Source organism: Melospiza georgiana, chromosome 6, assembly GCF_028018845.1.
Source record: "Melospiza georgiana isolate bMelGeo1 chromosome 6, bMelGeo1.pri, whole genome shotgun sequence".
Lineage (NCBI taxonomy): Eukaryota > Metazoa > Chordata > Aves > Passeriformes > Passerellidae > Melospiza > Melospiza georgiana.
The window spans coordinates 42,024,378-42,050,134 of record NC_080435.1 but is presented as its reverse complement, the minus strand read 5'-3'; the positions used below and the strand labels follow the sequence as shown (position 1 = coordinate 42,050,134).

At 45.1% G+C, this 25,757-nt stretch overlaps 1 protein-coding gene across 1 annotated transcript; it reads right to left on the bottom strand.

The window, feature by feature from the left end:
- Window positions 1-435: 435 nt before the first annotated feature.
- On the bottom strand, window positions 436-15,414 carry VASH1 (vasohibin 1). The gene is made up of 7 exons (XM_058027284.1): window positions 15,154-15,414; window positions 10,231-10,319; window positions 9,118-9,174; window positions 8,030-8,104; window positions 6,678-7,059; window positions 6,157-6,269; window positions 436-5,563 (listed from the first exon to the last, which is right to left on the bottom strand). Exons 1-7 carry the CDS (start codon window positions 15,412-15,414, stop codon window positions 5,491-5,493), a joined length of 1,050 nt encoding a protein of 349 aa, XP_057883267.1. The 3' UTR covers window positions 436-5,490.
- Window positions 15,415-25,757: the final 10,343 nt, after the last annotated feature.

Genomic DNA, 25,757 nt, shown 5'->3' with positions numbered 1-25,757 from the left:
AGACTTTGAGGAGAATTGCTTTTCAGGCCAGGAAGGGAGACTGAATTGCACATAGACAAGTTGAGCAGTGCAAGAAGAGGTTTGTATTAACCCTTACGCTATTGTTTGGTACAGTATTGTAGGAGTGAAATTTTTCATGCTGCCTGCGCTGATTTTTTTTTCCATCCAGCCTGACTGATGGCAGTTCAAGAGGGAAAACTTGAATTTCTTTGCTAAACAGCCACATACATACTTACTCTGGCAACTGCCTCTGTGTGCACAGACATACTCACCTATTCAGATGATTAAAGGAGGATGAGGATTCTTCCATGTCCCCTAGTGTACCAAGTAAAGGACATCTTTACATAATTTGCCTGATACCATCACTCAAGGCTTTGACTTCCTGCTGACATGTAATGGAAGGTTTAAAGCAAAAAGAAGGACAGTACAGACAACTTGTTTTCTCTGCACAAGCTGAGAGCAGTACAGAGGGAATTTTATTGTCTAAGTGTCAAAGGAAGCTGGAAGAAGTATCAACATGAAGGCCATGGGAAGTGCAGTAAAAACCTAAATCTAAATAAAAATTCTGTGTTGGCTACATAAGAACACAGAACCACACTGATTAATTACAAAAAGACACACATGATACTGTTCTTAAAGAAAGAAACTTTCAATTTCTTAGTTCTGAGCTGTACCAGTGATAAAGATGTAAATGGTTTTGCAGCACCCTGTCGATGCTGGAGTGGAATACTGGTGTGCATGGAAGGGGACCGCTCTGGTCCCACTAGCACCATCTCAACCCTGACCTGGAGGGAAACTCTGCTCTGCAGAGATTATGGGGGATTCAGGAGCCTTCTGAGCCTAAACTGCATTGCTCTGGAGGAGAAGGGGCCAGGGCACCACTGAAGGAGAGTGGCTGTGATACAAGTAAACACCTGCTCAGAACACACACAAAAATATTAAATTCCTTAAGGAGTTCAGCTTGGCTGTAGAGAGGCCATCTCCACCTTTCTCTGGGAGAGCAAACATCAAGCCAGAATAGCACTTGCTTTGTTAAGTAAAGTTATAAATCCATAATGCAGGTCTAAATGTTGTCAGGACAACAGTGCAAGGCCACTGGGATGTGTGGTGTTATTTCAGCCAGACTTGCACACACAATACACCTGGGACACCCCCTGCCTATACCTACAGTTTGATCATCAGGACCACTTGAAATACATCACTCAGAAGAAGCAGGTAGCTAAAGCAACCACCTGAAGTGACTAGCCAGAGCCACTGGAGCAAGGTCAAGCCAGTCTAATCCAGACTCTTGCCCTTTGGCTAACAGGAGCTTTCTTCTGTTCATTATGCCTTCTTAAACTCTGAAATTTTAAGGACAGTCATATTCCAGTCTATACCACACCACACCACACATTAATCTGCCTTAGGGGGCAGGCACCTGATTAAGGCTTTCACCTGAAATACTTAAAAGAAAATTCATCCTGTTAAGCAGATTTGAAAACAGCAACACAACTATTATGTGAACAGAAACTATGTTTCAACTACAGTTCTGGATTCATTTATTCTGATAGATCCAAGGAAATGGTACTGACCCATACCCTGGCCCACAGGTAAAATAGTAACTGAAAAAAAGCACTCCACTCCCACCTAAAACACTTGCTAACACACACCAATTTCCTAAAGACTCCTTTAGCTTCTACCAGTAAAAAAAAAAAAAAGTATGTCACAGACTGATGGACACCCAACCCTGCTCTTTAATATACAAAGTTTGTATCAGAGTGATGCTGTAGCAGAAGGTTTTGCTCAATTAACGAATCTGTCCATTAAAAAAATTGCAGTTGGCCAGGTATCAAGGGACTTGTCTACATAAAAGCATAAAGAGGGGCTCTTATTTCAAGGTTTGCATTACATTTAGAATAGTTTTGCCAGTAATAGGTCAGCATTTGTTGAAGTCTTTCAAAGCTCACCTCAGCTTCGCATACAATGCAGGCAGTGTCTATCCATTCCTAGTGTACAAGCACAGTTCCTTTCCACAGAGTTCACAGGACTTGTACTGCAGAACCATGTGAAACCATGTGAAACCTACTGAACAGTGAAATTTACATCACAGAGCTACATGAGCGACCCTATTAATATTTAACATAAAAAAATTAATAGGACTCCTTGAGATCCATCTTCCTTGTTCTGCAGGCACTAAAGGAGTATGACTTACATTATCATTCCTTCTGTGTAGCTCTAAAGCCTGCAGAAGTGAAAAAGACTCATCATCAGCCTTTCTTCCTTATGGTTAAAGGCAGACAGACCAGAAACCAGACCAAGTAGGTGGGGGAGGAAAGAAGTCGAAGTGCCAAACTTTGTCTTGCACTGTACCCTCAGCTTTCTTACAGCATAAAGCTAGATTGCATTAATTCTCTCTGTCATGGAAGGATGTGGTTTTGTTTGTTAGGAAGGAAGCAAAGCTTTCTATTGAAGTGATTCATCCTGTTACAAAGATGGGGGGAGCAAGAGCAAGAACAGGAGAACTCTATGGTCCTTTTCCAGTTTCTTGTACCATCTCCTGAACTGGAGATACAGAAACAGTAAGGAGCAGGAATTCTACACAGAGAAACACAGTAGAAGGCCTGAAATGGTAACCCTGTCTGCTCCTGTATCCATCTTGAGAAGTTAATCAACATTAGATACAAGCAAAGAATGAAATACTTCATAACATATATAATTGTGCAAGTAGATCTTGAAAGAGGATGTTCTTGTCTAGCTGCAGCTGAGGATTAAGAGACCTTGAACTCTACCTGTCATTCATATCTTAAACATCCATTTCCTTTGCTTTTTCTAAGCTAATAGCTTTTTCTAAGCTATTGGCCTCAGTTACATCCTGCAGGAAAGCTCTTAATTACAAAGTCAAACAAAGCATTTTGTTTTAAGCCATTCTGCCTTGGTGATCTAATGCTGCTGAACACCCCTGTTGCCCTGCTCTCAAGAAAGCATCATTAACTTGCAGCTGACCCCTCACTTGTCTCATCTGTTGCAGTCTTCCTCTCACCCCCACATTTCCCCTTTCTGTCTAAAAAAGCTCAATGTTCTCTGTATTAAACAACTAATTACTCTCAACAGCTCTCCAGTTACTCTGAATTAACTAACCAATTGAAGAAACAAAGTCATAGTTAAGATGCATTCTAGGCATCTTTTATAATTGTCTTTAAATTCTGGATTTCATCCACTTTATAATAAAACCTGACAGTCAGTTTCCCCTTGCTGACTGCTGCTTGTATTTATCATATGATTCACAGTGGCATCTGAACTTTCAGTCGGCTGCATAGTAAACATTATGCAAAGGCAGTTTGTGGCTTCCAAGTGGCCCACATTATTTACAGGTAGCTTTTGACATATTTAGTGTCTGGATGCTAACAATGATGTTAGCTGTAAAGGCTGCATCACGGTTAGCATCCAGACACCAAACATGTTAATTTACAGCCACACAAAAATGACCAGAGGACACGTTCAAATGGGTGCTTGGCTCCTGCTGCAGTTAACTTCAGTTGTTGCATGTAGCTGGACTATAAGGGAGTGGACAGGTGTTGCACTGTAGTGTGGAAACTGGCATCCTCTTCTGGATTAACCTTCTCTTGGCTCAGCAGCAAGTTCTGCCACCTTCTTACAGATTTTCCTCTTGGTTGTACAGCACAGCAGAAAAATACAGACTACAAAGGGGTAGTAGGACTGACTGCAGTGGTATGGATACGTCTTGCAAGTTACATCACAGTTAAGGATGGACAATTAGGAACCTGTAAGGTCTGAGTTAAATCGCTTGTGGGTGGTGCTTCGAGGATTAACTGCTTTAACTAGGCAGAAGAGCTGATTTGTTTGGGGTTAAGAACCCATTCTCTGCCACCAAAATAGCTCTACTTATTATGAGGATGTGGCACAGGAATACTGTAACAAAAAAACTAGTAGAGCTAAGCTCCATCATGTTTCTAACAAATCAAAAAGGAAAGAATAAGCTCAGTTCTAACAAAATTAAATATGTGGTATTTCAGAAAGTGTAGCTCCTTGTCAGTGCTGTGATAAAACAAGACTGTTTCTCTCCAGGATACTCCCACTCCCAAGCTCAGTTTATGCATCCCCCAGATCCATGCATCCAAATCACTTTAAGACCATGCTGTTCTGACTTCTGGAAATCCCACTATTCCCATGGCCTAGGCCTCAGACCGAGAGATCCTGACAATACTCCAGATTTCTGACAAGCATTACACTGCTGAATCAGTAGTACAACACTCCCCCAAAAGAAGCATAGGAAGTAAAGGCCACAAGTGGCAGAAAGGCCCAGCCCAGCCCTTTGGGAAAGGTTGGTATAAGTGGTGCTATTACATACTGCAGCTATCCAAAGAGCCGGAACACAAGCACAGCTCTGGCACTGGGGTGGGAAACTGCTTTCAGGAGGCTCCAAGGTGAGCTGTCAGGAAAGCAGCTGCAATTTCCTTGAGTAGACCTTCTCACAAACAGGTGTATGCAACTCTGGCACTAACACAACAGGAAGGAAGGAGCAAGAGTCTTGTGGAAAGGAAAAAATGGTTGTAAAACCTGTTCACATTATTACATCCTTCTTTAACTTTTTACTCTTAAAACTCGTACCTCAGTGACTGAAGCGCCTGCCACAAGCTTTCTGAGTAGCAGCCACCAGAAGTTAGTAGAGAGAAGGCTGATGAACAGATGATGTGAAGTTCAGGTTCTCCACCAGCCCCCACTTGCCCCATCTCCATTGCTAGAACAATTGAGCTCTCTATGCCTGTTTTCATGTAGCAGTGGTATAGGCATATCCTGATCCACTCAACCACCAAAGGGCCTACAGCAACAGTTCACTAGCATTCCACTGTCTACCCCCTCAGAGACAATGAAATGCTTTGAAATAGGCAGGACTAAACATACAAGATGTGTTTTTTCTGGATAAGAAGACTTTGTATGGTCAATAAATCAGGCTGAGCAAATTCAGACCTACTCTCACAAGAACAATGATAAACAAAGTGTTCATAATGACAAAACCAGGAGTTTTTGTACAAGATTCAGGGGCCATCCCATTCCAGCATCACTTCTCCCTCAGCCCTGCAGGCCTTGCAGGGGTTGAAAACTGCACACAGGGAAGAAGTACTGTTGACAAGATGCTCCATCTACTTGCTGTCAAGGTAAAGATAGCAAGTCCACTGACCCCACTCACTTAATATTCTTCCTGAAGTGAACTCCCACTAATGTACATTTTTTTTTCTTTTTTCCTTTTTTTTTTAAAAATACTTAAGTGAATTAAGATGGTCACCTCTCCCAGAAACAGGCAGGCGAATCCTCTGGGACCCATGGGATCCAGCTCTGGGACTGGCCCACTAGTAAGCACCTGGGAAAATCAGCAGTCTCTTTTGCTCCCACTCCCCTGTTCCATTTGTCAGAATCACTGCAGGTGGATCCAGGTCCCAAGTGTGGCCAGCAAGAAGTCCATGGAGGCAGGCACACAAGGCACAGCTCTCTTCATACCCGGATCTGGTACCCATTGAGGTCTGGCATGGCTTTGGGATCGGCAGGCTTCTTCTCACCAGATGGCCTGTGAGCAAAGAAGGTAACAGCTCTTCAGAAACTGTTTTCTGTCAGGTGATGCTGCACATAGAGATGGCAGCACAGGAAAAGGTACAGAGCTTCATACTGATCCTGCACTACTGAGGACAGGATTATTCTGCAGCCTCCAGTAATTCTCCCAATGATCTCAACAGAACAGAATGCAAGTTAGGAAGTAGGAGGTCCACTCTGGAACCCCAGGTTATTATCAGGAAAACAATCTTGTTGACAGCAGAATAATTTTTGGAATCTCTTGAGGCACAGGTCTGTGAGACACCAGAGCTCAGACCCATGCATAAGGTTAAAAGTCAGCTACCAGCATCACTGTCTGTTTGAGCTGCCTCCTCCTCCTCCCTGCCAAAACAAGCAAGCAAAAAACCCCAGCTGTCCCCTCAAATCCCTAAGCAATGATAAACTCACAATGGTACTGACTAGGGAAGAATGCTACTGCAGGTCAGAGAAATATCCACTGTTCTAAAGAAACCCAGTAGGACATCAGAAGGATCCAAAACCAAATGGCAAGGTGGAGTCTGAGTAAAACAGATGGTCTAGATAGGTCTCCTGCCCAGCAGCCTCACTCACCGTCGGTCCCCACGGCTGTTTCGCCGATGGGGGCTGGCCTGACCTCTTTGTGGGGAGGAGACATCTTTCTTTCTGTCCTTGGTGGGAGATGGCGGTCCAGTTCCTTTCCCAATCTGCCAGAAAAATAAAATTAAGAGTTGTGTGAGCTCTTAATGTGAGTAATAACAAAACCTAACCATGATTTATTATATGTGCAAAAAAAAAAAAAAAGACAAAAAGGCAAGGCAAGTGCATCAAAAATGCAAAAGCCAGAAAAAACAAGTTACAGTGACAGCTATGGCTCCAAGGACTGTATACAGTCCAACCTAATCACAAGTGCAGCACTGCACAAGCATCCGTTAGGGGACCAGCCTGTATAAAGTGGGTGGTGTTCAGTAAGAAAGAGGCCCCAGCCTCCAATTCACTTTCTACTCCACACATCTAGAAGTAGAAAGTTTTCTGTCACTGCATTCCCCCAGTACACCAAGCAGCCAGGCAAGGCAGTGGATGTAGCAGTGAGTTACTCCATCCTTGCTGCTTACCTTCAGCCTCATATCACGGGCATGTCTCTCGAGCTCTTTGCGAAAGTCTTCCCGTGTTAGCTTGTCCAGATCCAGGATGGAGCGCTTCCACTCAATCTGCTCCACACTGTGTGGGTCATGGGACACGCAGTGGCCCAGCTTCACCTTTTTCAGCGTGTGCCAGCAGCGGCGATAGGCCTCCTCGAAGTCGAAGATGAGTTCGCTCAGTGTGCGGAAGACAGGTGCTTTGTACATCAGCTCCTCGCGGCGGCTGATGCCCAGTGCCCCATAGCGGCCGCCAAAGTTCACCCCCAGCACGATGTGTCGGAAGTAGTTCCCTGAGAAGTGGGTTTTGAAGCTGATGGGGAAACGGTCCAGTGTGGTCATGTTGTTGGTGAGGTAACTGACAGCAGCCATTATTCAGGAAATAACTGGTGGTAACAGTTTCCTGACAAGACACGTCCTACCTGCTCCGGACCCTCCCAGCCTGCTTAGCAGATTCCCCATTGATTCAGGCATCACATAGACAGGATTTGTTCTCCAGGTCAAGAGCCCAGCTCATTGCAAGCTGCCCTACTTTCATCTAGGTTATGGAGAAAACAGACTTGGCCTCTTCAAGGAGACAGTCAACAAAGAGAAGTTAATTTTGATGCAGAAGTTGCAATGCTAGCACCTTAAGTGTACTGTATTCCCTAGCTCCCAAACTGTTAACACTGCAGCATTATTCCTCGGTGTGTTTTAATCTGTTTCACTAGCTACTGTTTCATACACCTTCAGGATAAAAACTCACCAACCTCTACTTTTGAACCATTCTCTCACCATCTCTGCCCCTCCAGGTGCATGAAGAACCTACAGCCCAAGTACCACAAACTAAATCTGGAAGATAGCTAGGAAAGATGTGTACTTAAAGATAATACACATCTAGATCTAATAAAGGTATTGCCTAAGCTAGTAAGTGACATACACCATAATTAGAAGTTGGGGAGGATCCATAAGTTATTTTAATGCAGAACACACACAGGCAGTAAGGGAACGATGCTATCCACAAAGGATTTCCTGACCTATCTCTAGCTAGTGTTTTTGCTCCTCTTTAGATCCTCTTTTGTCTTTTATAATCTTATATGGCTGACCAGAGCAGCACCACCCTTCTTGGTGAAGGAGGAGCAACTCCAAAGTTGTTCTGATACTTTAGAGAATTGCTTGGTTTTGGATTTCATTGGTGGTCTTTTGTGGGAGAACTGGGGAGGAAAAAAAAAAAGGAACGTGAGGCTTGGTGACAATATTATCACCATCCTCAAAGCATCACAAGCAAGAGAGCAGAGGCAAAAACACAAGGATGGGCAGACATGCACAACTCCAAGAGGAAAGGATACATTCCCAGGATCACAGCTTCCAGGCATTTTATTGGCAGGGCCTCTTTGGTCATTTCTTTGGCCAGGTCCATCAGCCTGCAGAGTAGGACAAGGGAAAGATGAGGACAGTTAGGGCTTGTGCTATGCACTGTGGCCAGTTCAGCCCTTTTGTACTATAGGTAGGTTTCCAGGAGAGAGGGTGGTCCACAGAGACTAGGGAACAGAACAAAGTATCTTCTTTAAGAAGATACTGAATCCAAACCAGGTCTCTGCCACATGCTGTTGTTACTTCCAAGGAATTCACTTCAGTGAGTTGCAGCAAAACTACTTACTGGCCAACCTGGGTTCTCAGGGAGACCACAGCACCAATGTCTCCACAAGTAAAACCCTCAAAGTGTTTGCCACACAAGGCTCAAGGACAATAAGGCCTTCTTCTCTGGCATTAACCCTAGTCTCTATTCAGTGAGTACCATGGAGGAGACATGGTACTGATTACAAAACAAGGCATTTAAACCCACATAAATCTATGGACTAGACCAATAGTAAGTCAGTCTTGGGAGATTCTCCATATGCTCTTCAAGAGAGTCAATGAACATCAGGTGCTTATTGCCAGGAACTTCTGGGGCACAGCAGTTCCCAAAATCTTCAATGAGGAGAATACCCTTTCTCATTCCAAGTATGAGTCACCAAAAGCTTAGTGAGCCTAGATTCTGCAAAAGCACTCACAGGAGCTATGAAATCAGACCTGTAAAGATACTTGGCTTTAACAAAGTTTTTGTAGAGCAGGACCTAATTTCAGAATCCCCCAGAAGTTCATATAGTTACATTCCAATTAGAAGCAGGCAGAATATGCACATTTTTGCAATACATTATTTTTGGCCTACTCGATTTACTGATTCATGACAAAAAACTCTACTCTTGAGGAAGACCAGACACAGCTATGCCCCAGGCAACAGACAATAAAGTTACCCTAAGCAGGATGCAGCTGCAGTAATGAAAGCCCTAAGTGCCACTAGACCTTGGGCAGGGGATGGAGAAAAAGCAGTGTGTATAGCAGGGCTCCAACAACAAAGAAAGGATTAAATGCTCTAGAGGCTGCCAGCACTTACCCAGTCAGAGGTCTGCTCTTCTTAATCTCAAAGAATTGTGTCCCAGTGTGATTGTACCTGGAAGCAAGAAGTTAAGGACTTGGCAGCTCGGAAAGTAGAGTTTGAAGAAAACTTGTCTGAAAGACGTTCATGTTATTTACTATTCTCACAGAAGAGTCATGATCCCACAAATGTAGCAGCACACAAGAAAATCCCTACCTCACTTTTCTACATTTCCCCCACTTACACATCCTCTTTATTTCCACTGTATTTCCTTGTCAATTTTTCTCTTCCTCATACCCACACACGGGTTTCCACTCCAATTCCCAAAGGTTTATGCTGACAGCACATGCTCTGCTCAGCTTTCCAGTTACCAGGGCAGAACAGTTTGATAAATCTCTTCCTGCTCCAATCTGCACATAATACATGGAGCAATGAAACATTCATGGTACCTTATTCTAAGCCTGACTGGGATCCAATCCAGAGCACAACCACCTTGGATTAGGGCTGAAGCCAGAGATAGATCTGTATCTCATCAGTGAGATTAGACTGTGTTTGCATGGCATATACCTGCTCTCCAGCACAACAGGAATGGAGAAATCTCATTCCCAGAACACAGCCACACAGGCAGCTCTGCATATAAAGGGGCAACATATCACAGATGCATAAAATCAGGGTGGCTGAGTGTTGTTTAGACAGAGAAGAGTGATTGAGTAGGATGACCTGAGAAGGTTTGCCCATCACCACAACTCACCCACACCTTAACAATGAGGTGATGCATTTTGCAGTACATCTGACACTTGGCTGTCAGGATCTCAGATATGTGTGTTTTTAATGAAATACCACTGTAAAGCCACTGACCTAGAAGAGTGGGTAGTGGGGAAAGGCCTTTGACAACATGCTCATTTGTTACATGCAGTGAACAGAACCAGAAGGTAACTTGGGCAAAAAAAGAAAAGAATGGAGCAGCAAAAGAAAACATTATCCCAAGTCCAGCTTCCTGTTTTCAGGGAACAAGTTTCAGTTCTCCTCCAGCTACAACAGGAGCTTTTCTGTTTGTCACCGGGAAAGAAAGTCCTCTTGCTCTTTCTTCTGGGTTATCACACCAGTGAGCAAGGTGACAGCAAAGGATACTGAAGCTCCCTGATGTAGCGCTGCACAGCTTCCAGGCGCTCAGGGATGGGGGTGGACGGCTGGAACACAGGCACACTTGGTATGGGAATCTGAAATGAGGAGCAGAACATAGATCACTTCTTCCAAACCTCTCCAGCTTCTTGCTGAACTCAGTGGCACATAGCTATAGGGAGCATGTTCCTCTGAAACCAGACCCTTTTTGCTGCCCAAAGTGACCACACAAGAAACATTTCTCTATTTCCACAATGGAAATTGGGAAGGGATTCAGAATGAGGCATCACCACAGAGCTGCAAGAGAAACTATGTGAAAAGGTCTTGCATTTATGCAATGTTACATTGGACAAAATAGATAGAATTAACTGACAAGGCAGCATACAAGACAGGAAAGCAATCATCTGAGGGAGCGCGGCCTCATTTGAGTATTGAAACTGAAAGGCACAAAACAAAAATAAAAGCAAGAGGCAAAAACGGACAATGAGTTTTCCAATATCATCAGAGGGTGGAACAGTGCTGCAAGCAAGGGTAGAAAGGTCCTTCACTGCTTCCTGGCAATTCAGATGAGTTGGCACTGACTAGGACACAGGCTTGACAGCATGACTCCCTGCCCTGCAGTGTCTGGTGTTTTGAATTACATGGTCAGAGAATGACTTCTGGATGTTCACCTTTCAGACTGCTGTCCCATTCTGAGGCCTCAGCCTTATGGGTCCAGTCAGATTTTCCTCACCATTTTCACCATTTGCTCTGCACGGGATAACCATAGTCTTGTCAGCAGCTGAGAAAATCTCATTCCCAGAACACAGCCTTTCTAAGGAAAGAGAAGGGACCTGTTCCACAGGACAAATAAAAAGAAGACACAAGTTTGGGATGACTGATAGGCTTGGAGAAGCAGCCCAATATTTTCTCTCTGAAAGATAGCTCATGCCTTGTATGCACCTTGCTAATATCAGACTGCATCTTTTCTCAGTTTTAACATTTCAGTTCCTCCTCAGACTTCCCCCAGAGCTGGCCTATCCACAGCTATGAAAGAGTGAGTCAGAGCTAGTTCTTCCTTTGAGCCTTCCACTCTGCTATGCACAACTGCCTCTGCTGGACATGGTTTCATAGCCAGTGGTACTGCTTAGTGCACCCTTCACATGTATTTCTGTGGCCACTCATTTCCATACACCTCTTTCCTCTTTCCTGTGTGTTGGTACAAGTGACCGGTGAACCAGGTCAGGCACCTGGAGCAGCTGAAAGCTGAGCCAGCAAGCATGGGTAGTTTTCAGCCAGATCAGTTCCCTTTCCTGGCTGGCCACATGGTTGCACTCTGCTTGTGCTCCCCCATGGTACAAGGACCAGGGACCTCTAAACCTTGAGGTGCTGCCTCTCACATCACAGAGGCATCAGCTGCCTCACTCACAGGGGGCAGCACAGGCACGGTGGGAGCAGATGTGAAACTGGGTTTGTTCAGCTGCAGCAGGAGCAGGGAAGGCTCCAGAGAGTGGCACAGGAATGGAGCCATCTCTGGTAGTGCATGAGCTGAGTCAGTTTGGATGCTGTGAGCTGACACACTGAGTCATAGGAAATAATTTCCAGGCAGAAACAATGAAAGAGGTAACAATCAGGGCAGGCTGACTATTTAATTTTGCTTTTCTTCAGCATGGAGACTTTAATGCTTCTCAGTGGAGACAGACATTAAGTGCATGTTGACAGCAGAGACTTATGATTCTGGGTAGTTCCTCCTCCCTTTACTAGTACAGACCCCCTGATCTCTTTTTCCTCAAAGGACTGCTCAACACTGAGACAGCATAATGGCAATCAGTTCAGCAGGGGACTAGTTAATGTGGAAGAGCCTCCTGCACCTCAAGTAATTAAACTGATGAAAGTACACTGTGCTCTCTCTCAGATCTGGGCCTGCAGCCCAGACTGGGCTACAGTTTCTTTTTGCATCAGGTCTATAGCATTTTAAAAGGACAATAGAAGCAGAAGTAGAGGAATAAGTTCTCCATCCCTCAATTCCACACTGACAGGAAAAGAGATCCTTATACTTTTTTCTTCCCCAGCATCATCCAGGGCATATCTCCAAAGAGCTATAAATATTAGTTAGCTTTCACAGTCCTTCAGAAAGCAGAGAGAATTTATTTATAACAGAAAAAATAGGCAATCTGATCTATTTTGACTTCCCTTTAGCTATTATGAAAGCTGAAGAGAGCCCAGATTTCCCAAAGTATATAACCTCTGCCAGGCTTAGCAGACCAAATGAACACATCCTTGATCCCTCATCACTTGTGTGGAGTAGCTGCATCAGCCCACTCCTAGATTCATGCACCCTGGCAGGCTGTCTATATGCATGGGACTGGCATTCTGCTTTTAGAAAGGGGATCCTAAGAACAACCAAGATTTTCATATGCAAGTGTGCCATGCTGTATATGAGGAAAGGCACATGGGAGCGAAGCTCAGGCAAAGCTCCCCCCTTATCGGTATCACAGAGGTGCTCTTCTGGCCAGCCTAGTTTAGCAACAGTTTCTTTTATGGTACTCGTGTGTATCCAAGCTCCTCCCTACTCTTCCTTCTGCAAATAACACAGGAGCAGTATCAGCCTTGGTTGAGAGCCTGACTGAAAAAAACAGATTATTTTTTCTGGCTCTCTTGTTCTGAATCCATTAGATGCAACTCTCGCAACTCTTCCTGTCTTTGCCCTCATAACCATCTCATTTAAAATCCATGATTTCTTTATGAGCCAAGCACACATCACTTTGTACTTCCAGCTTGGACCCATTAGATGGTTCCAGCAGCTTGAAGCAAGGCAATACCCCACCCTGTTGCTGGAAAGAACACAACCTACAGGAGAGTGGCATTGACCCCAAGTCTATTGGAAGGAGATAGAGACTAGAGGAGCTCTCAGACTCCAGTGAGAGACACAGCCCCTGAAGCTGATCTGTAAACATGTGTCTAATCACAGCCTCCTCCAGTTATCATTTGGTAGTATTTTAGTTTATTGACAGCTTTTTTGAGAGCTGTTTCCCCCAACAACCAATGCTGGCTATGATCCATGGCCAAAATTTTGGAGTAGGTAAGTCACTGTGCCATTCCCAACACTTAAAAAGGACTATTCACCCTCCAGCACATGGAGAGAACCTGGCTTTTCAAAGGAGCTAGCCTTTCAGAGTACACTTACTGCCCTGATTCTCATCTGTTGTACCAGCCTTTCAAAGAAACTTGATGGCACGGAGACAAGTAGCCATAAGCACCCCTCAAAGAAAAAAACACATCCCTGCAGGGGAGAAGGAGCTAAGGAAACACAGCTCATCCATCCTAGTGGTTTCCTGAATTCCAGTATCCTCCCAGCTGTATGTGCCGAGTGAGCTTGGGAATGGCATCTCAGGTGGCAGAGTGCTGAATACAGTTTACAGATCCATTTCCCAGGGGTGCTAGCAGATGCAAAAAACCCCTCAACAACCCAAAACCCAACAATCCTCAAAACAAAACAGCCCAAATTTGCCTTTTACCGCAAGACCTCAGACCATTGGTGTCCCCTAACTGTAACCCTCATGGATGAAGACTCTAAAGTGAGAACAGGGGAACTTCTTCACATAAGACCAAAACAAGGGACTGAACACTGTATTTCCCCACCCATCATTCACTGGAGTCTTGTTTGTCACCTTCTTTCTTCCATTTCCTTCACCATTTTTGACCAAATCAATCCTTATGGTTAGGAAATTAGGTAGTGTGTGTTCTGACTGATCTGAAACATGTTTTCAGCCTTCACCTAGGCTCAGGACAAAGTCACAGGAAAGGAAGGAAATCTGAAAAGGAAGGAAAAGTCTAATGGAGTTAGAATAGGGACTGTAATCAGGACTCAGGATTTGTTCCAGCTGCTGCCACTGATGCCTCTGACTCTTTACTGCACAAAGGATGTTGCATCACATGCTTCTCCAGAATTCTTCATGGAAAGCAGTATGGATTGTCTGTGTAGTATATAAGAGCATGTTCTTCCATACTTCAAATTACCTTCCCAAGGAGGAAAGTCCTTGCTAAAAAGGCCTGAGATTAAAAAGCATCATCTTTCTGTATCTGAATTTCCCCTATTAGAATGATGGGAATACTCTTATAACCCGCCAATGGAGTGACACACGAAATGTTTGCAGTGTCTTTTGTTCACAGTATGCCAATAAAAGGGAGAGATTTTTCTCCAGCTGAAATGCAATACAGATAGCAACAATCACAAGAATTAACACTGAAATGTTTCAGTATGGCACAAGGCTCAGTGAAATGGTCAGTGGTTCCTCTTTTCATAGAGTTCTCTGCAACAAGGCCAGGAGCATGCTTGGAAATCATACCTGACCCTATACCAACAATAAGCTCTGCAAGCATTTGCTAACTCCTCTTAAAACGCTTGGCATCAAAAGTCTTTTCTGACACAGTTCTGTTCCAGAATGCCTTTTGGTGTGGGAAACTGTACCCAAAGCAGATTTCTTCATGTGCAAAGTCTCACCTCCATCTGTCTCAATCCCCCACCTCTGGTATTTGGGCTCTTCTAAATTTAACTCTCCTCATCTTTTCATCATTTATTCAGTCTTTCTCTTTAGCCACTGCCCATTCCCCGCCTTTGCCCTGCAGGCTGCTCACACATTAGCTACCTGAAGTCCGTTTTCCAGCAAGGCCGCAGAAGAAGAGGGTGCTGCTGGCGCACCAGACAGGGCAGAGCCCCGCAGATGCCCTCTCGCACTCCAAGTGTGGCTTTGCTTCCAGCAAGAGCAGTCCCGGGGCCCGCTCCCGAGCCGGGGCTCCCGGCCTCCTAGGGGCACAGGCGGGCGCCTCCTCCCAGCGGGATGCCGCCGTTTCCCCCTTCCCTCCGTCCGCCCGGCGGGGACGGTCCGCTCCGGGCGCTTCCGCTGGGACCCCGCGCCGCAGCAGCCCCGGGGTGGGGTGGGGGGGTCTCACCTTGGGCAGGTCGGCGGCGCCCCGGATCCTCTGCGCCACCCGCTCCCCCTCGGGGTGGATCCTGCCCACATGCCGCCACATCCGCTCCCAGGTGGGCTCATCCACGGGCAGCCCGCCGCGGTTGACGAAGAAGGGGACGCCGCCGTCGCGAAGATCCTCCTCGCCTTCTTCCTCCTGCTGCTCCTCGTCCCGCGGTGCCGCCGCCTCGCCGGACGGGGGCTGCCTGGCCGCCGCGGCCCCCTCGTCCCCCGGCATCGGCATCGCCGCGCCCGCACTCAGCGCCTGCCGCCCGCCGCCGGGCCGCCGGGGGCCGCGCCCCGCATGGCCGGCGCTCCGGGCACGGGGCGTCACCGCCCCCGCCTCGCCCCCGGAGATATCAGAGCGGAGGGCTCGCCGCGAGAAGGGGAGAAAAAGCCGGGCAGGGCGGTGCCGGGTGCCGCATCAGGCCGCCGCCGCGGCGGGGGAGGCGCCGGCGGCCCGAGCGCCCGCGGCAGTGACGGCGGGCACCGCGCGGGGCGGGCCTGCCGCCGGGGCGCCCCCGCCGCGCCGCCTCCCGGGCGCTCCGCGGGGCGGGCAGGCACGGCCGCCTCCCGGGCGGGGGCTGCATGCGGGGGAACAAAGCCCCGCGCAGGGCGGAGCGGGGCGGGGCGGGGCCGGGCGCCGCTCCCCTCCGCCCTGCTCCGCCCTGGGCCGGCTCTCAGCCTGCGCCCACCGCCGTAGCGCGGCCGGGCGAGCGGCGGTGTCGCTGCCCGCAGGCGATAAGGCAGATAGGGGCGATAAGGGAGACGGCTGCGGCCGGGCGATAAGGAGGCGGGGCGGAGGGCGGGAGCGGGCCCGGGAGCTGGGGCGGGGCCGTGGCCGTGAAGCGGCTGCTGAGGGGTCGCCGTGAGGGGCAGCGGCGGCCACGCCGGGGTCTGCGCTCGGGCTGCGGGGCGTGAGGGACGGGCGGGGCGGGGCCGGGCCGGGCTGGGCCGGGGCCGGGCTGGGCCGGGGCCGGGCTGGGCTGGGCTGGGCGGGGCGGGGCGGCCCCGCAGGCCATAAAAACCCTGCTGGGAGCCAGGGGCAGGTGTCCGTGTTGACATAGCTGTGAGGAACGGAAGAGCTGGGATGAGTTTTCCAGGTAGGGAGCAGTGGGGGGTGGAGAGCGTATTCTGATGCTCCTGTAGCACAAAGCAATAGTGAAGGATGGGCTCTTGTGGAACCGCGCCGCTTATCTAAGGGTGTGCCTCACATAGCCAGTCCCCCTCAAGAGAGGGGCCCATCAGGCCTCTTCTGCCTGGCAAGAGGCAAAATACACCGTACCTAAGGTCTGGAGATGCACCACTGAGTGTCTTGCTCTGCTTCATCATCTGGTTTTTCTCTCTTGTAGTACTGAGGGGTGTGAATTCTCATGGGAGGTTCCCCACATGCAGGAGATTTTTGAGCATGTTCTCCACTGTGTACACGCTGTAATGGTTGTGTCCTTGTCTATAAGAGCCAGGTTGTGTCTCTATCGCTGGCTGTGTTTTCTCACCACCCTGTGGTATTAATCCATGTTGAAAGCTCTAACATAAAAGCATTCTGTAATTTAAGCACCAAGTACAAGAAATGTGTACAAATTACCGGGTCAGCTGCTGAGGTAGCCTCTGAAGGGCATCTCAGAATACTTGCATTTAGCACTCCAAACAAAAGGCTGTGGTTCAGTATCAGTGGGGGAAATACACGCCGGTTGCCATGGAATTTGATGTGCCCTGAGAACAGGCTATAGCATTTACAGAGCTGGGCAGAGGATTTCAGAGAGAGATTCCACTTCTTCTGTGGTGCTCTGTAGGCTGTTGCTCACATGAGATCCTTTCTGAAGGCACGATACTTGAACACAGTTTTTTGTTAAACTCAACATTGCCCAAAATGCTGAAAGGTTGATTTTTTTTTTTTAAGGAAAATTAGGCTAAATGTGTATCCCTGCTTCTGCCTTCCAAACAAATCACCAGCATCACTTCATAGAGCCTACATTAACTTCTGTAATACTTAAACATATAAGGATAAGGATTTCCACTGAATGGGGACCTTAAGCACTGCAGATTTATCACCTCTGTAAAGTTTTTATTGTTTTTATTTCCTTTGCCTTTTACTTGTGAGCAGTTGATGGTTGGTTGAAATTGCCCCCTTATATCTAAAGAAGCAGCAAAGCCTGTGACAGGAATCACTGCACAGCCCCTGAATGGACACATTTTGCAAGAACAGTTCAGAACCTCCCATGTCCTCAGTCCCTCTAGAGACACGGGATTGAGAGTGTGCCAGTCATGCAATGGCAGAGCCCCACTGGGGGCATAATCTGCATTTTGCTTGAGGGGCAGGTGTATTTCCAGTAACAGCACAGAGGAAAGGACAGGGAGCAAGGAGTTTAAATGCTTCTTTTAGAACTGTGTTGCCTCCCCTGGCTGAAATGAGGCACAGCCATCCATAGAGGCAAGGATGCTTGTTTTGATTTGGAGCTCCAGCGCTAATTCAGGGCTGGTACTTCATATGGTCTGTACCTCAGCTTTTCTACCTGTTAGAGGGAAATGCTAGTAACCCTGACTTGCAGCCAGAGATTTTGTAAAGATTAGTTGGCATTTTTTTGCACATTAACTACTATTCTTTCTTAAAAGTAAAAATAGTTGTAGTAGAAGTGAAATACAATTCTTGTATGTTTCATGTCTTAAAAATAAATTCCCAAATCTCAGCTGGAGGAAATGTAGCTGATAAGTATCAACAGTCCTCAAAATAAGCTTATCAAGGGATTTTTGTTTGTATTGGATAATTATAAGGCAGCATCCCTCCATTCTGGCCATCACTCAAATAATTGGTCTGTAGCAGGAGATCTGTATTTTAAGGTAGTACCATGGCACTAAGCTTTGCCCAGCTGCAAAAGGATAGAGCAGAGCCATGCCAAGAGAGCCAGTCCCTGCAGGGGGAACTGGACACAACTGAGGTGACAGTAGAGGACAGAGACTTCACTTCCCCTTCTGCACAGCTTGTGCTTCCGTGCCTTGGGGGGCTGCTGCCTGCAGTGCAGGGTGTGTAATGTGCATTAAACACTGCCTTTCATTTCTGGCAGCACACTGGCTGGGATGATGAGGGACCAGAAGGCATGCAATTTCTGTTTAATAGCAACAGAAGTTGTTTATTTACCTGTGCTCTGTAGAGGAAGACTGTGTAAATGCTCCGGGAATTGTTTAAATGGGTGAAACTTTGTTAAGGCAGAGTTAAGTTTTGCTGTCAGTGAAAAAATAAAAAACATTGAAAAAGGATTGAAATAAAGGCAGAAATTATTGGACTATATAAGTTATTTTTTAAGATATAAAATATTTGATAAAAGTATGCAAATGGCATACAAACCATTTGAGAACCTCTGTTCTTCTCTGGGGTGGGAATTTTGTCTCTATTAGAGAAGATCTGATATCAGTTTCTGGGAACATGGACTATATGGATAGTGAATTATAGTGTTCCCTTTGTTTTATAACATGTCCTACATTTTGTTAACATTGAATTATTTTTACTTCTGACAATCATTTTTTGAGTTTTGTTGTTGTTTTTTTTTTTTTTTTTTTGTCTTCAAACACAGTGTCTTTGTGATCTTGCATAAGACCAATTAAAACACTTAGCAGAGATTTCTTCCTAATGGCAGTTTTAGGCCACTGTTTAGTTACATTTTCTTAGTGTGAACTGGAACATTGCAATGATCTTAAGGGTTTTTCCCAAAGTACATGATTCAAGGGAACACTGAATGTTGCTTCGAGCATGAGTAGGGCTTGTGCTCTCTTTATCCAGCTTGCTCTAACTTTTTGTGATCCAAGGTTCTCTGTGGCACTAACTTCTCCTTCTGTAACTGTTTCAGACTGGGTTGTCTTTTCTGTATTCCTGAAAGAGCTCTGTGAAAAACCTCATGTGACAAATCAGCATATTTCTGAATTTATTTCCCAGAGTACTTAGCTTTGAGACTATTTCCTTCCTTCCTTCCTTCCTTCCTTCCTTCCTTCCTTCCTTCCTTCCTTCCTTCCTTCCTTCCTTCCTTCCTTCCTTCCTTCCTTCCTTCCTTCCTTCCTTCCTTCCTTCCTTCCTTCCTTCCTTCCTTCCTTCCTTCCTTCCTTCCTTCCTTCCTTCCTTCCTTCCTTCCTTCCTTCCTTCCTTCCTTCCTTCCTTCCTTCCTTCCTTCCTTCCTTCCTTCCTTCCTTCCTTCCTTCCTTCCTTCCTTCCTTCCTTCCAAGATAGAGGTTTGAAACTCATTGTCTAAATGGTGCTTATTGATGTGTTTTCTTCCCCTGTGTTTAGTTTTCTCCAACTCACAGTACTCCCTTTAGCCTATTCACAGGAATGTCTTTATGAGCAGTGAAGTTCTGTGCTGTGCAGAAGCCCCTGCTGAGATCTCTGTGCTGCTGAGCCATTTGCATGTGCTGCCACAGACCTTTGCCCTGAGCAGGAGTTCTACCTTTGCCCCTGGAGTTGTTCTTGCCTTGCTCTAATCAGGACTACCTATGCAGATAACAGCAAAGCTTTTGTTTTTTGATTACAGCACGTGTAATATTTAGTCTGGGAGATCAACTGGCATAGCAGTGCCAGAATAGCCCTGTTTTGTTGGCAGCTAGGAATGACTTCAACAGAGACTGATATAGTGACTCCACACATTTTTCTCTTCAGGTGCAGTCATTCTGATTTCTTTTCATGTGTAGATCACACCTGAGAGGAGACTTAGATCCAGTCAAGCTTTAAAATGCCAGCAAATATTTATGAGACTTCTGTATTTGTCATAGAATCATAGAATGGTTTGGGTTGGAAGGGACCATAAAGATCATTTATTTCAATTCCCTGCCATGGACAGGGCACCTTCCACTGGATCAGGTTGTTCAGAGACCCATCCAGCCTGGTCTTGATGGGGCGTCCACAACTTCTCTGGGCAATCTGTTTCAGTGGCTCACCACTCTCACAGGAGAGTTTTTCCCCAATATCTGATCTAAACCTACCCCCTATCAGTTTGAAACCATTCCCCTTATCCTGTCACTACAAGCATTTGTAAAAAAGTCTTCTCCAGATCTCTTGTAGTCACCCCAGCTTTGCATACTGAAAGTGGGTCTACAGGAAAGACCACAGACCGATATGATTGCACCTTAAACTTTACTGAAAGGAATATGGCTATAAATATAACAGGTATAAAGTACTGTACTTAGCTGGGAAGGAAAAGGGTTTTTTTTCTGAAGGGACTGTGGAATTACAAAAAATTGTACCTGTTTTAAAGTTCATTAAAACAGGTACAGTGAGCTTCTCCAGTGAGCTTTTGAATAAAGGTAGAATTTTATAATAAAATTCCTAATTTCCTTTTTGTCTGTCTGATATTATTTTCTAGAGATGGAGAGGAGATGGGCTCCTATCCCACAAAATATTTTTCCAGCTCTACACTGTACAGAACAGACACTTCTGAAAGATTTAACTGGAAACAGAATAATGAATACACCAACAGACAGGGTATTTATTTTTTTTTTATTTTTGAAAGAACTGCTTTCAAATCCCAACAATGCTTTGTGTGAAATAGAAATATAAATGTAACATTCCTCAGCTCCAAACTAATGTGCTGATCTTGGTCTAGCATGTGAGCCTTTCCTTCAGGGGTTACGGTGGCCATTCAGTTGCACATGAAAAAGACAGCACTTCTGTACTAGCCAGGTCAGGAATTTATGTGGAGCCATAGGTTCAATTCCCCATGCCAAGTCCCATGCATGCAGTTTGAACTTCTGTCTAATCATTAATGCTGCAGATTGTCAGTACATTGTAGAATTGGTGCTGACATTTTTTATCATTTTCCAAATCAAATTGATCCTGATCAGTTTTCTCTCCACAGCTTGGTCCTTAGTGTCTCCAGTTCTAACTTTATCATTTAGTTGTAATAGATTTTTAATTTTTTTCCCCCTGATGCCTAAGATAAAATCATTGCAGGAAAGCAACTTTCAAGTGCTGCATGGGTTTTAGAGTTCTGCATGCATTCCCTCCTCTTTGGTACTCAGTTCTGTCTGCACTTCCCTAGTTTTCTTGTTTGTATGCCTGCAGCATATTTGCAAAACATGGAAGGGCTACTCTTCTCACTCTTCAAATGGAGAAAAGAGATAAAGCAGCAGCAAGTGCTTTTATTGTTGGTGAAAAGACACCTGAGCAGGATGTGTGATCACTGATGTCATGAGCCAGGCAAGCACCTCCATGCAATGACACCTTAATGTACCAGTACTGACTGGTTCATACAGGTTCAGCAGTGCTGTGCCTGTGTGTTTCCTGGCTTGGGAATCTGCAGCTCAGAGCACTCTGCATTGTTCTCTGCTGTGAACTGTAAACATGTCCTGAATGGCTTGTCCATGATCCTGCAGGAAGACAGTGGCAGACCAGGGACATAATGTGAGTTTTCTCCTAAGCAGCAAGCCAACCTTCTTTATTTTGGTTTCTAGGCTACATAAATTGTAAGTGAATGAAAATTCTGTGCGTATGGAAAGACTTCAATATGTTTTTGGAAGTAGGTTAATTCCTATAGCATGGTAGGTTTGGGGGACTGGAGAGGACTGATTACAAAAGGATTAGCCATGCTAAAGAAATTGTTTATTTTCACTGTTGGAAATGCTCTATTGATCTTAGAGTAGAAATGCATAGATCAGTAGAACTATAGTGGTCTGCTCTGTTATGTCATAAACTGAAAAGAAGATTGCAATTTGTTAATATTCTAATACATTGAGGAATGTATTAGAAGAGTATGAATAAAAGTTTCATGAAAAAAAGGGTCTGCCACTATTAACAAATGGCACATTGTTCTCATCAGTGTTAATCTCCTGACTCTTGGTTTCCCCTCCTTCCCTCTTCCTGTTTCACAATCTTCTCCTATGTTCCCTGGTTTGCTGAAACTTGCTAATTTAGTAATTACACTTTCACATTCAATTTTGCATTACATTTTTTTAGGCGTCATATGAAATGTTCTTAATGCCCCACAGTGACATCTGTTTATCCAGGGGAGAGAATTTATCATTGCAGGTTTTGCAGGTAGAACTGGGGTTTCATGGAAGTTAAGGTATAGTACAAAGAGCTGAATTCATTTTTTAAACTGGCTGTAAACTAAAAAGATATCTTTTCCAAGGGAATATCTTATAAGGTATGTGGAGAGAGACAGCAGGTAGGTTTAGATACTATTTCTACTCTGCTTCACTAGGAAGAAATTCTTTATGATGAGTTGTGGCTGCCCCCTTCACAAAAGTGTTTAAAGAAAGCCAGGCTGGAAGGGGCTCTGAGCAGCCTGTTCCGGTGGAAGGTGTCCCTGTCCATGGCAGGAGGCTGGAACTGGATGATCTCGAATGTCTATTCGTGCTCAAACCATTTTAAGATTCTATCATTAGGAATATACTGCAGGGGTCAAGGCTCACACTTTGGGAATATAGTGAACTTTGCAGAAGCCTAAGAGGTGATCCTTTCCACCCAAGTTGTTCACTTTGTTGCTGTTTGAATTGGGAATAAATTGAATAGTTAATAAGTCTGTGCCCGTAACTGTGGTGATCTTTTTACCCTCTCCACCTGAAAGTGGTGCTGAATCTGTCTCGGCTTCAAAACGTCTTGACCTATGTGTATTTGAAAGCTACTTCAGGCTTACAAAGAAACAGTGTTTGGGAAACTTTGTGCGCTATGGGACATGTTCTGTTTTTCTCCGAAGCGATTCTTTAGCTTTTTTTTTTGTTTGCCTTTTTTTTTTTTTTTTTTTTTTGACGTTGTGTTTCCCTTGGGAGTAAGTTACCGAGGCACGCGAGAGAAATGGGTTGAGTGACATCTAGTGGTTAGGAATGAAAATGTGTAGCATCAAGTGTTTTTCCTGCAGGACAATGAAAAGTTAAGCATTTCCTAAAACGAGATTAACTTAGAATCTAGAAAACCTGAAATTTAGAGAACATTTCCAATAAATGCAGCTTCTTGTTTCTGCCGCTGTCAGCAGTAACTTTCCTGCATGTTGTCTGATGCTAAGGAGTGGCTTTGATGTCTGGTGCCAGGGCCCTGTTACTTTCAACCCATTCTAGTGTCTTCTCATGTCTCCTTCCCATTTCATTGCTTGTTTGCTTTTAGGAATATTTTTACATGACCCTCCTTTGCCACAATCAGAATGACTTTAGGATCATACAGTTTTCTGATTATTAAATTTTTTTAGGCCATTGGAGAAAAGTGATCTCATTAATAGTGCAGTTGTGAGAAGCTGATCTTGGTAAAGATCTGCTGTTTTGTACTGCTGAGAACCCAATTGTCTTATTTGTTACTCTCAGTTTCAGAAGAGTTGACACTGTCCACTGTTCACTTCCAGTGGGAAGGATTCTAGTCCAGTTCTCTGCTATCTCAGCCTTGTCAAATTGATTCTGTCTAAGGGTACAGAGTGGATTATACCTTTATGATGCCTGGTGGAGGAAATGGATGATTTTAATAGTTTATTTCCTCTTGTAATTTCCAACAATTTCTTTTCTAGGCAACTGGACCAGTGTAACTCATCTTGCTATCAAATAAATACTTATGAACAAATTCCAGCTGGCCAGTTGCCGTTGAAATGGGAGCTAGATAAAATCTCTATCACTGTAGGGCAGTGCTTGTCTTCTTGTGTTATACAACACTATGCTTTCCAGTTATATTTGGAATGCTGAGAAATGAGCTAGTGTATGGTCATATTTTTTAGATTTCAATGATGAAAATGTTGTGCCTTCCTACTTGCCTTGCAGGCTTCAGAGAAAATGGAAACAGATTTTTCCTCAAACTTGAGAAAGGAGTGGGCTCCACTAAAATTATATCCATCTTTCTTATGGCTTCCTGGGAAGTCACAAGCATATTCAGAAATCCACCCACCCATCTGCTATAGTATGAGGCTGGGTAAGTTGTTTAGTCAAGTTTAGACTAGTGCCCACTGCATATGTTATGGAAAATTCTGGGAAAAGAGGTGGCATTTAATACATAGGAGGAGCAGTAGCTATTGCCAATCCATCTGGTGTCATGACTCTTTGACTGGGCCTTGCATACATCCACACAACTCTGGCCAGCTCAATTTCCTCTCAGTACTTCAGGGGTGTAGAAATGGAGAGAGGAAGATAAAGGACATGTGGCACATGTGCTGTGTGTGTTAGTAACATATCCGTCACAGCTGTGGGAGCTGAAAGGAAAAGGAAGGAAGCAGGTGAAATCTGTTGTGCTCAGAGGAAGCCAGCATGTGTTTGAGTGCTAGCAAACGTCAGATTTTTTCTTTAAAATTCTCTGCTCTCATATTGTGAGAGTGGGACAGGCATGCCACAATTAGATACCACCTTTATGAAGCTGTAATTTGAGCTTACTTGTTTGGTTGCAAGTTTTGGGGAGAAATTCATACTGTAACAGGGACAAAGCCTGGTGCCATCACTGAGTTCCTCTGGAGCAGGGAATATTCTGGACAGGAGCTGCGTGTAAGGAAACACAACAAGGCAATTTTTGCAAAACTTCAGTAGTTATAGCTACCAGGACATAACAGAAACAATTTTGAATTTAGCTTCAATGCTCTTTGGGCAGGAGCAGTTCTTCAATGTGTATGCCCATTGCATTATAACTTCTGCACAGGTTTCTAAAGTACATGTGGTCTGACAGAGATTCCAGGGGAAGCCATGCCAGCTGTGAGTCTGGGCTCTTAGGCCTAAAGTGGCAATGACTTTCTCCAGTCATGGCTTCATGCATTAAAGTGTAAGGAATACCTTATTTTGTCAAACCTAAAGCCCACCTAGACAGGTATCTTTGCCTTGGACAGTACCAGCAGGCAATACTACATGGAGCTAGGACATGATCCTGGCCATTAATTTGTGCATTCCTCTCGCTCTCCCTCAGCATCCACAGTCACTGGATTAAAATCTCTGGGAGGTACACCTGTGGCCATTCCCTTACCTATTTTGGAATGGCTGTCCATAAAAAATTCTCTTTTTGTAGCCTGCTTGTCTCCTAGTCCCATATGACCAAAATTTCACTACAGTCGTGTTTGCAAAATAAATCTTTTTTGCTTGTCTGAAACCTATCATGCATGCAGTTTGAGTGAGTGCCCATACTTGTAGTATTACAAGGTTTGATAGCTAACAATCTGCTCTCACTTCCTCAATTACCTTCATGATTTTGCAGTTCTCAGTTGTATCCTCCTCAGCCTGCATGTCTTCAAATTAGGGAGAGAAATCTCTCCTCATAATGCAGTTGCTCCATCCCCTAAATTCCTGCTGTACAATTTATGTGCTCGATGAAACATGAGTGCTTAAATGTGGATACAATTCAGTCTCTCAGTTGCTGCATGTCCCAGCTGTCTGTCACAAGGCAGAGCTGGCTGCCCCAAGAGTGATCATAGCATAACTCTTTTTTGAGCACCTTCTATCTGACCTTTTTTAAAGCTGTAGCAAGCAAATTCCGAGAACACGTGTGGGATTAATAGCAGCAGCTTTCTCTGTTTGTAAGTGGAGCCTGGCCAATTCACGGCCATCCCTACGGATGTTCAGCTTTTCCTTGGCCTGAAACCAACTGTTACAAAGGGCCAGATCCTCACTAGTTGCTTGTGGAGTTTCTGGTCATTTGGGTTATGGTGCTGGCCAGAC